Source organism: Gobius niger, assembly GCF_951799975.1.
Source record: "Gobius niger genome assembly, chromosome: 8".
NCBI classification, from domain to species: Eukaryota; Metazoa; Chordata; class Actinopteri; order Gobiiformes; family Gobiidae; genus Gobius; species Gobius niger.
Genome location: NC_136859.1, coordinates 26,399,740 through 26,411,816, shown reverse-complemented (window position 1 = coordinate 26,411,816; position 12,077 = coordinate 26,399,740). Strand labels below are relative to the sequence as shown.

General features: G+C 42.5%; 1 protein-coding gene across 2 annotated transcripts in view; it reads right to left on the bottom strand.

Annotated features, from left to right (window-relative positions):
• Window positions 1-12,077, bottom strand: part of LOC306967047 (cell adhesion molecule 4-like) — a 246,565-nt gene that overhangs the window by 48,522 nt on the left and 185,966 nt on the right. For both annotated transcript variants that reach the window (XM_079561948.1, XM_079561947.1), the window contains exon 2: window positions 6,792-6,938. In XM_079561948.1, the coding sequence (XP_079418074.1) occupies window positions 6,792-6,938 (147 nt within the window). The remainder of the gene's footprint in view (window positions 1-6,791; window positions 6,939-12,077) is intronic.

Here is a 12,077-nt window from a genome sequence, read left to right as displayed (position 1 = left end):
TTATCCAGAGTGTTGTTGGTTTCTGGAGATATATTTTTTTAAATTCATGCAGTCCTTATATTTGAAGAGTTTAGTGGTGCTAGGCTAGTGCTAGGCTAGCACATGTCTATGGTAACTAGTAGCCTGCATTTAAAACAATCTGACCCAAGCACAGTGCACCTGAGACAAATCACTTATAACACCAGACTACCGATATAAATGTCTGTGTTGACAGAATCATTTTTGAAATATAACCATTTTGCATTTAAAAGAACTTATATTTGAGCAGCATAAGCTTCCTGGTTGTAGCTACGCAGCGGCGGAGTGATCTGCTAGGTTACCGGATCTACAGTAGTTTGTTTACCTATGGCCGGCGTTACTACACGTGGAATTCACAAAGGAGCTTTCTGTAAATCAGATGCGGTAACATTTGGAAGAGGTTTTTAATGCAGGCTACTAGTTACTATAGACATGCGCTAGCCTAGTACTAGCGTAGCACCACTAAACTCTTCAAATATAAGGACTGCATGAATTAAAAAAAAAAAAAAATCTCCAGAAATCAACAACACACTAACTAGGAAATGAGGCCCTATGTCAAAAATCCTGAAATATCCATTTAACGCTGTACTTAAGGTTTGGGTCATATTGAATGTTCAAAAACCTTTCATTCATTTTTGGTACACTCTCTTCCACAAACATATGAACAATGTATAGTCAATGAATCCAATGATTTAAAACAGAACACCCAGTACACTGCGCAAAAACCCTCTTGTGAATTTTGTGTGACGGCTAGTCCAGGTTAGAATGACAGTGTCGCATAGGGAGACGTTTCATTCAGTCGCTGACTATGTAATGTGGCAGGTGGGGGGGAGAGTAACATGAAAAGAGACACAAATCCACCAGAGACTGTGCGGCGTCCCCGAGCTGCAGAGTTTGTAGTTCCTGGAAGTACACCTGACTAATCCGCCAGCTCCAAATTCCCAGTCCGTCTGCTGCCGGGGAGAGCATTGTTAGAGAGTTACTCCCATCAGGAGGGTAAATCTTTCTTTTTTTTTCCCCTTCTCCGCTAAATGGCAACTAAATGTCAGGCTTTCTGCTCCAGCCAGAGTTCACCTTTATTGTCCCGGCTCATTTGCATGCTGAGGTGGAGCCGGGGGAGAGACAGAGACACAGATACATCGACAAAGAGAGAGAGAGAAATCTATTTGAATATGTACGACCATCTCATAAAACACACCCCGGCTGCTCGTTGGCTTGCAAAAACATCCAAACTAATTCAAGGCGTTTACGGCAGTCGTGGAGGGAATCACTGGGAATAAAAGACCCCGGTTTGTAAGACAGGTATCGCTGTGGCAGATGGGACAGATATGGAACTGGGAGAGCCCTAAAGGGAGAGAAGTACATTGGGAGTAAGATTTAATTTCGGTCAAAGGTCCCTACCCGGGATTGTCAATGCAAGATAAATTAGAAAGAGTTTTATGTCATACCTGGAGTAAACTTTTATGAAATTCTCCCATCTATTACAATCTGTTTTATAGGGATATCTATAGCCATTAAAAATCTTCATAAGTGGCTATTTCTACTGGATTGACTTAACCAATTGCAAGCAGATATTGTACAGTCTTGTTTAAACCGTTTCACTCCATGCACTCTGAATTTACAAAGCCTTAAATGTCCACATCCGCAAAAAAGGCAGAGCGAACAAACGGAAAATGCTTTACAAGAAAGATAAAGGGAATGGGGAGAGGTAAAAAAAAAATGTGTCTTGACTGAACTGTGAAGTGTCACCACCGCCGTGCACAAAGAGAAGCAAGTGATGAGCAAGACAAAAGTGACAGAGTTTGCAAAGTTTACTTGCTGAAACTGAAAGAAGAATGGTCACAGTGCAGAGAAGAGTTTATAAAACTTTAAGGCAAGGCAGGGCATAACTGGAGCGATTGCGTCTGCCAGCAGCTGTCTGAATGGCTCCATAACCATTGTCCTAAAAACCATCATTGTGTTTAGCATTTGATCATTTGAGGTATATAAATGGAAATGGCCTTCATTTGGGAAGATGCCAGTTTTCACAATGCTGAGAGAATGGTTCACTTGACTTCCCTCCGCTGCTGCTCATAGATAGATAAGTAGGTAACAGCCCTGCAATTAGCAAGACGATGTTAACTGTTCATTTGGCATAATGGTAATTTAAACACTCATGTGCGTAAAGTAGCGACGAACACGCTTTGAGAGCAGAACCTCTCGCTTTTGGTAGTATGGGCTTTAGAATGCAGAGGCCTGTTTTGTGTTTTACCTGTGAAACAACATAATCCAGGAAGTAACAGAGCTACTCAGAGCTGTCTCATTTCACTTTTTATTCTCTCTGTCCTCTAGGACGACAGATGGAAATTAGCTTGAAAAAGCTCCAGTCTGGTACAATCAACTTGCTCACAAGCTTAATGTAGTTGTTCATTGTCCTGATAGATAAATAAATGAATGAAATGAAATGCTCCCTCTGATTACGTGTCATGCCGCTGTCACAGGTGTGGATCCACGTCTCATAGAACGATGGTTTGTTTAACATCTTAAATCAAATCAACTCAAACCAAACTTTATTTATAAAGCGCTTTTCATGCCGAAAGGTATTACAAAGTGCTTTACAGATTACAACATTGAAAAACCATGCGCCTGGCACACCCTCCCATCCCTCTTAATATATACAAACGTTCCACACACACTCAAACTTTTACTAGAATATAATAACTAGATATATAAGGCCGGGTACACAAGGGTGGAAACCCCATTTGAGGAGCCGTCTGCCCCGGGAGCAGCAGTCCAGCACAGCTACAGGGCACTGACCCAGGAGATCCCAGAGGAGGCGCGGCAGAGACCCCACACCTCCACCTGAGCACCCACCCTAACCCCCATCTTAACCCTGAGCACATTATCCAGGTATCCAGACATTACCCACATTGAAAACCCTCTTGAAAAGAGCGTCAAAATAGCGGCGAATACGAGACGTAAGCAAAGATGAAAATGCAACCAAAAATGAACAAAAAAGCAACAATAAAATTGCAAAACCGCATCAAACAAGACCACAAAAACGTGAGGAAAAGAAACAAAAACGCATAAAAATATACCACAAAGTGACGAAAAAAATAACTAAAACACATGACAAAAAGTGACAAAAAAGTGACAACAACGCATGGAAACATGAGGAAAAATCTTAGATCAGTTTTGAAGGTTTGAAAGCCAAACTGGTGAAAAATAAGCTCAGTTCAGGTGGGGTTTAAGAGGTTAAATACTTAGGGTTAAGGCTTTGTTATTCCCCATAGGGAACTTTGTCCTCTCCATTTGACCCATTCTTTGATGCCGCTGCCATTCGCTCCCATATCATCAAACCAGCGTAGCATTAGCATTCAGTCACCCTGGCTTTCCAATTAAAGCCCATTTACTAATGAAGGAGACTAACAAGTGCTGAAAAAAAATCACAGAGTATTGAACAGGAGAATGGTAAAAGCTTTGCCTTTGTTTTATTCCCCGTCTAATTTTTCTTGCGCTGTTTGGAAAAATCTATAAGACGTGGAACGAGACAGCGAATGCACAAAGGCTGTTGTTAAGAGCGGTGGAGAAGTCCAGACTTGTGAATCAGTATAATTACATGCGCCCCAGGCTGAGATCGATGCATATTTGGAATGGGTTCAAAAACGGACATAGAGAAAACACAGGCGACCAAATGAACAAGAACACTGAACGCTGATAATTGCAGGTTAAGCTTGTCAATCATTGAACCGGATCAAAGAATAACATCTGAAAAGTCAATGCATGTTTTTCATTCTCACTTTGTGTTAACTTCAGTTGAACGTTTTGTGCAATGTCAGTTCAAGAAAAAGGTCTCTCCGTATTATTACTAGCGCCTTAGCTATTAAAAGCTCTGTAAAAAGATGATTAGGCCACACTGTTTCACTTCACTGTGGATTCCAAGGCTGGTACTGACAAAATACTTGTATGTGTTTCTTTTTTCCTGCAATACATTGTAGGCCATTGTTTATACTGTATGTTGAAGTTATTTATGTAGCTTATTTATTCCATAGGAGCATAAATATCCTTTTTTTTTTAAAGGAGATACATTTCACTATTACTAGAGGTATACATTCTTTTCCTATTGATTCTAAAATATGGATCCCAGATATCAAAAGTATGGATTTTGTTTTTTGACATCTTCAATGGCGGTGACTCTCTTTACACTCCAGCAGCTTTGTCATTGTATAATCATGGCCGTACCAGTCGAGATGGAACCCGGGTTCTGAAGAACTGATGTTTGCCATTTACCCACAACAAAGATTAAGAGCAAAGCAAAAATATGATGATGTCATATAATATATTCATTGCAACCTTTTGTTAACGAATAATCCCATTTTGAACTAACACCATTTAATACCTGCTTTTAAATCCCGCCTTACAGTCAGTAATACATGCCCTCAATCCATCACAAGGCGCTAATATGGAAATGAGTAACTGTGCAAAATACAACAGCTCCAATTAAGTCTTCCAACACTTAAAACAATCTTCAATAACCTTGATCTTTGGTTTCTTGCTCAGAGCTTTCCCGTCAGCCAAAGCAGAATAGAAAATCTTGACAAAGGTAGGAACTTTGGCCCTTATTAATTAAACAGAGGAGCACTCAATGCAGCCTTTGCGTAGCCCCGGGCCCTCTTTGAGACTTCATTATAATATTGGTTACCATTATAATGTTGCGTAAGGTCGACAAAAAAAAAAAAAAAAAGCAGAGTAGATGAGGAGGAGAGTTCGGGGAGTGGTTTGGGCAAAGAGTAGAACCATCTCCTAAATAAGCCCAGCAGTTATCGGACTTTTTAATGTGAAATCGCTTCAAATGCAAAGTGAGGACATTTGCAGCGGGAGAGTTGTGAAGTGGGTGGGCCGTGCGTCACCAATGGCTGCTTTTAAATGGACCTGAGGGCAGACGAATAAACACTCTTTGACTGCCGAGAGCATAGAGACAACATTAGAGACAATGGTGTAATAAAATAGGAATATGAACTGCAGAACACGACTTTAGACTGTTAACTAGCTAAAACAACAGGAAATTAAAAGCTACATAGTACTTTGTATTGTATGTTACTACAATAATAATGGTGTATACATAGACTGTAAAAATAATGGAATTACAGACTCCTCCTACCCAGCTACGACCGGGTCATAACCGTGCCTGCACCATTAGCTCTGATGCTAACGGCCTGTCAATCAAAGTCAGGGCCTCATTAAAGGAACAGGCCACCATTTTTCCACACTGAGATATGTTCTTACTTGAGCTTAGACGAGTTGATGCGTACCTGTCTGGTCTTTGTGAATACCAAAGATGTTGTTAGCATTTGGCCTCCCCCAGCATATTCCTAGAGCTCCAGACGGAGTGAAGTTAGAACCGACCAAGCTCTTCCACGGACACGCACAAAGACCAGACAGGTACGTATCAACTCGTCTAATCTCAGATAAGAACATATCACAGTATGGAAAAACGGTGGCCTGTTCCTTTAATATACCGGAATTCTAAAATGTACCTTACGAAAACACGCTTGGTTTCTTTAATTGTGCTTTCCCCAACGTAATCACAGGTGGAATATCTAGCTGTAGAAAGTTTTAAAACATTAGAAACCAGGCTTTAGAGTGGTTTTAAAATGTTTGTAAAGGGCAATACTTTCTAATAGAGAACTAGCTTTAGCAGCAACCGCGAGATGGAGGTATTACAGCGATGGCGGCCAATGGCTCCCTGTATGGTGGTCACGGAACTCTGCTACCTGAGGCCATTGGGTGTATAGTAGAGAGAGGAAACGTCGGGCCAAATCCGGCCCTCAAGCATAACACCATATATTGAAGAGAAAGCACAACAGTAGAGCTATTCCCTCGCCAGCCAGACACTTCTCCTTTCTGTTCAAAAGAAGAACCGTCATTTCCCAATTTTCCCAATATCGGACCACTCACGGACCAAGAGGCGGGAGATGTCACTTCCATAACTTCCAAAACACTCTTCCAAAACATTAAAGATGGACGTTTTTTAAAAGGTTTCCTGCAGCTTGCTCCTGCGTCATATCCAGCATCTCTCTAGCCGGTTGATTCCGTCTGTCAATCACACCGCTCGCTCCCAGACTACATGTCTTTGAAAAAGCTTGTAGTTTGGCAGGCGAGGCAAAAGAGAGCTATAGTTTTGTCATATTGCAATATCACAATCTTTCTCATCATGTGTGCGGCGAGTAACAGTGGTAGTTGTATAATACTCCACACCACCACAGAAGTATTGTAACTGACTTTCTTAACTTCCTTCAATAAGTTTGAACTTCCATTAGGGTTTGTGTCTTCATGAGAATGTGACTTGAACATGAGAGCTGAACTAGTTCGAAGTACTTCTTCCATCTCCATAATAAGATTTATGAATAATCAAGTATTTACTTATCCTCAACTAATGCGTTTTTAATCACTAAGTTGCACAAAACAACAGCGCTCGCCCCATTACTACAGCAATGACTTTGGCTTGTTTCCAAAACACACTTGACATCACATGGAAGTGTTTAGTCTCAGAAGATTAGGGAAGGGTTTGTTTAAGCCAACCCTGCAGTGGTATTACAGTCTTCTCCTGCTTCTTTTTCTAACTAACCTGGAATACAAGATGACTTCACTTCTCACTTCTGAGCAGCTGAATCCAAGTGTTAGTTGTGGTTGAGAGGGCAAACCTCTACTTCCTCTAAAACATTTTGTCCTGTACTGCTGTTGAGTTGGGCAATTGTTCTCTGCCGGTACAATGCCAGTGTGAGCGCTTGTACCTCTTGTTCCATTGAAGAAGAGAGTCTGTCGTCTTGGATTCTGGATGACCACTATTGACCCGTCGTAGTTCTGGAGGCGACAGGAGATCTGGGCCGTTCCTCCTTCATACACTGTCACATTCTCCGCCTGTACGGCCTGACAGTGCGCTGAGGAGAGAGGAGACACAAAGTGAGTCAGTTATCATTGGGAACATGGAGCACAAGGCAAATAGGAAAATTAGACAGCGGACAAGGAGCGGGGAGAGACGCACAGCAAAGATGTTCAATTTCGCTCCACTTAGAGACAGAACCTTTGAAAATAAGCCTCTTAAAGGATCCTTATTTGACTGCTGTTTGTCATACAGGCACAGCTAAGAAGAAAAAAGGATGGAGGAGTAAAAAGACAAAACGATAGGGAAGAAAAAGAAATAGTGTTATTTTAAATAGCGCTAACAAAGTAAGTGAGGGCTCTTATCAACAGTGTGTTCATATGATTATAATAAAGGATGATTATAATTACGGCCATTCATCTGCACAAACTCACACAGCTAACACAAACAGCCTCAGCGCCGCTGGCTAGTCTAAAGCCGAATGAATCAACACTATTGTGAATGCATAATGTCCTATTAGCGGCAGAATCGTCAGTTCTGAGTTTAAAGGAACACCTGAAAGAAGAGACGCTCCGTTCAGAAACAAACGCCCTCAGGGAGAAGGACCTGTGCTCTTTGAATGCGACGTTTTTTTTCCCCTTAAGTCCGTGAAAGGATGTTTAACAATGAGTCATTCGTGAGACCATTCAGCAGGGCAGAGAGCACTTCATGTGTTGCTATTTATTCCAATCTTATATCACTGAATTAGTTCTATTTAATTGAAGAACGTGTCAGTACTTTTCACTTGCAAACCAATATTTACCTCAGCCTGGGTTTGAAGGTTTATGTAATAAGTACATAATTAGTGGATATTGTGTCTTGTGAATACTCAAGTGGCTTCTGGATCATCAGTATCTGGAATTCTAAAAGCATTTCTGAAGGTATTTTGGAACCAAGATAATCAGCAACTAAGCCACTGACGTCCATCAGTGCAGTACGGCCTCGATAATAAGAAGAGAGTTGATAATGCAAGACCTGCAATGTAATATTTTTAGACAACGGAGTGGAGGAGCAGCAGGGCGCCTCTTTGATGTTGCTGACGGGCGGACTGTGTAATGAGGAGCGTGATTACATTCTGATTGGAGCACCCTCCATGTTTGTGGGTCAGACTGTTGACGGGGCCCGGCTGAGTCACCCCTCCTACTGCGCACAATGGACACACGCAAATCATTCACCAAGCGATTAGTTATATGGCTCAAACCCGGAGTGGGAAGTGATTGCCTTGAAGAGAGGACCATCTCTCTCTGGGCTCCCCCAAACTAGTATTTACCAATTTGCATCCCAATTTACATTCCATCTCTTCCTGGCAAAGTGGTGGCTGTGGGGAGGATTTAGAACGGGAACAACATCAATATTGATGCATAATGATGAAGCCGTGCCCATAAAGATGGAACCGCATAGGGCTGGGGTTTCTTCTGGCCCTGGCTGTGACTTGGAGCTTTGTAAAACACCTTTACAAGGCATGAGGCGTTCAGGGACAAACAGATGGAGGAACTGCTGACTTGACTGCTTTAGGCCACTTTATCTGCACCTGTCGTAAGTTAGTGTGAGGTTCTGCCTGTCTGTGCAAACACACAGCAGCTCCATGTGGCAGACGGGATCTCACAACATCTGATCCATTCACCTTTCTCCAAACGTGTTTCTCCTCTGATTCTAATCTCTTCTAATGAAAAAGTCAAAGCCTCTATTCATCACATCCTGCAGAGACATTGCACATATTAAAGTGAAAGAACAAGCCAAAGTAAGTGGATAAAGACAGAGAAGACTCCAATACTCCATGGAACTGGGAGAGAGAACTTAACAATTACCACTAACTGTAATAATTATTGCTCCCATTCGCTGCATCAATATTGTGATTCATATCAGAGACCATCAGGGCTTGCCACCACAGTCGCAATTATTTTAGTAATGGCTGTTATTACTCATCGCTATAGCAACGAGCCGCGGCTGCCATTGTTTTAAACAGCGCTAATAGCGAACTGTCTTGCAAAACAAAGTTGTAGAGCAGTGTTATCAGTGACCCGTCATGACGAGGAGAGAGTGTTTAGAACGGACCGAGAGCAATTTCATGCAAGAGAAATAGTGGTCAGAAGTTTGCTTTTGGGAGAAAGCCAGCAAAACTCATTAGATGCCCATTTGTAAGCCCATCCAGACTGCTGTCACCCGTTAAAAGCAATGAGCCACATCGGCTTGCTGCAACAGAGAAAAACATAGCTGCGAGTGAGGATCCAGGCGTCCAACGGAGCTCTGACGGCACTGACAACACCGGATGGATGGTGGGCATATGTCAATGAGGAGGACTCACAGGGACTCAATAAATCATTATTCAGTAATGTTGTTCAGGGTCATGGCTTGTTCAGAATTGAAATGGGATTTTAGATACAGCTTCATTCACTTCTCTTTTACACATGTGACGCCAGAGTACAAAGGCTTGACGTAAACGCTTGAAGTCAACCAACTAATCACATATTAGTGTTAGTACTATGCCAACAACAACAACAGGTTTGTTCAAGCAAGGGCAGGAAACGTTTGTTCAATGGATACCTGACTTTTTGGAGACACGACTTCTTGTGCAGCAGTAGAGGGGGACACAGACTATTGAAGCCAGGAAGCATTTGTACAACAGAACTGATGTTGCCACGCTGCAGGAACAGGAGGAAAAAAAAAAGCAAGCTACGAGTGAGATTGCTGGCATCCGATGAGGAACTCTGCGCAAAGCCATTGACAACACCTGCTGGATTGTGGCTGATCAATGTGGGCACATGCCACTGAGATGGGCTGGCACAGTGGGGGAGTTCCGGCTCAAACCAGGAAATGCTAGCGGGGAGTTGGTAAGCCATAGTTTCTGTATAATAATGCAGCTGCCAGGAGGTTGGACGCCCATACAAGCGATGACGCGTACACTTTGCCTGGCTCATAACCCAGCTGGGCAGAACACTTCGGTTCGACTGTAGGTTTTATAGGCTGACATTCACATCAAGGCCAAGTGCTTGTGCCTGCGATCATGGCGCACTATGGGGGAATAAGGAGCAGGAGGATGGGGTGGTGGAAGCAACCTCTGTGACAGAGATATTAATCTAAGCCCTATTAAAATGCGTGCCCATAATAAAACACTCCATAAGCATTGAATCATATAAAGAGAGAATGCAGAGGATGATCAATAGCGTGAAGGGTTATGAACAGATAAATAACAAGAAGACCAAAAAAACAAAGCGCCTAGTTCTGGCTCTGGCCAAACGGGGGCAGTATTTCATAGCAGTGACTTGGGTTTTGCCTCCCTTTTACTGTCACCGCCACTGCTGATTGGAAAAATGAAGGTTTTATTTACTCTGGCAATGGGCGTCACAAGAAGGCCATCATTTCAAACTCCAAATAAATAAATAATAGCCAGGAAAGGGAATCCATAAGACAAGGCTGTTCGGGGGCCTCTCCTAATGGTCCCGCAATGGGCTTGAGTTATAAGCCCGGGGAGGCAGGGGAGAGAGGAGTTTAGAGGCAGGGATTTGGGAGGCAGCCAGGGCTCGGCTTCTCTGGCCGAGCACCCACCATGATGTGGTAAATTCTCCAAACGTTGCGTGCTGCAGGTCGCTGAATTACCCACTGCCTTTTTTTTTCTTTTATCAGTCCCTATTTCAAGAGTGAAGGGAGGATAGTGTAGCATAAAAAGAGGAGCTACATAAGAGATGAGTTGTCTCTGTTTGGCACAGTCACTGTCTGACTATTCATTATCTCTCATTATCTTTGGTTTGGAAGTGGGCCAGTGCACAAGTTTTGTTTCTGCATGCAGGCCAACGCTTTTTTTATGTAAGAAAATCAATGCTGTGAGACGACTATGCCCAAAGTCTTAATGTATGCATAGCTTAAAACAATAACTCCGTCATTATACACATTTTCCATCTGGGTGGACTACACTTTCTTGTGGGTGCATGTAAATGAACTTTTTCGGTAGATTATCAAGATACTGACATTCAGTTTCTTGTTGTAGTTAAGATGAGCTAAAAGATAAGTGAGTTGCCATTATTGTTAGTGATGTATCTATTTTTACTCTATTTGTGTCCCTGTTTGTTTCGTTGCTGATTTTTAAACTGATCTTCTGTTTGACTTCAGATATTTGTAGTGTGTAGACTGCTTCTCGACCTGCTGCAGTTCACCTAAAGAGCTAACGGGTATTTAAACGACACAAAGTATGCAAGCCATTGTTTCGCGAGAAAATCAATGCTGCAAGACAACGCACTTTCTTAATATATGCACAGTTTAAAAAAAAACACAACAATAGCACCCCGTATAGTCTTCTCTTTTACAGACTTCCCATCTGTTTACACTCTTATGTCAGCCAAGCTCCTTTCTCTAGGGTGTATGCAAAGGAACGCAATGTTTATGTTTTTGCTCCAGGTTAGTCAGTGTAAGGCCAAACAAAAGTTGAAAACAGCTGACTTTGAGCTTCTTTGCATATGCCTTCTTTAACCCGGTCTAAAATTATCCATCCATCTCTCGGGGGAATGCAAAATGCTGCCAATCAAATGTAGTGTGGAGAAAGAAACACTCCTATAAATACTACATAATCCTTTCCAAATCTCTCTCTCATCGGTTCTGTGGCTTTTTGTATAGCACTCCCTTGTTAGCCGTAAACCGTGCGCTGCTTCTCGATTTAAAAAAAAGTGTCCAAATCCACCGCACAGCCATGCAGCGTTATCCATTCCAACCATCTCTCATTTTGATATGGCCTCCCGATGCATCTCTGTCTTCCCAACCTCTCGCCTGCACTTGATCCTACGTTCCTCCTCCTGTCATCGCGCCCTGCCTTCCATATCGTTTATTGCATCACTTACAATGTATCATCACTGTCCCCTTCACCAAGCCATACAGTCATGTTTATATTGCGAGGTATGAAGCCAGGAGGAACACAAATGGAAACGTTCCACAAAGCTTTTCAGCAGAACTTTAACCCACGCACTATACAAAATACAACGCACGCTGCTTGCCACCTGGAATGACCTTGAAGCAGCATTTACAACTTCTATTGCCTGGCCTGCCAAACTACATGCTTTTTCATAGATATTTCAAAGACATATAGTCTGGAAGCGAGCATGATCTCAACGATTTCCCGGTGGACGTGATTGACAGACGGCATCAACCAATCAGAGCAACACTAGATATG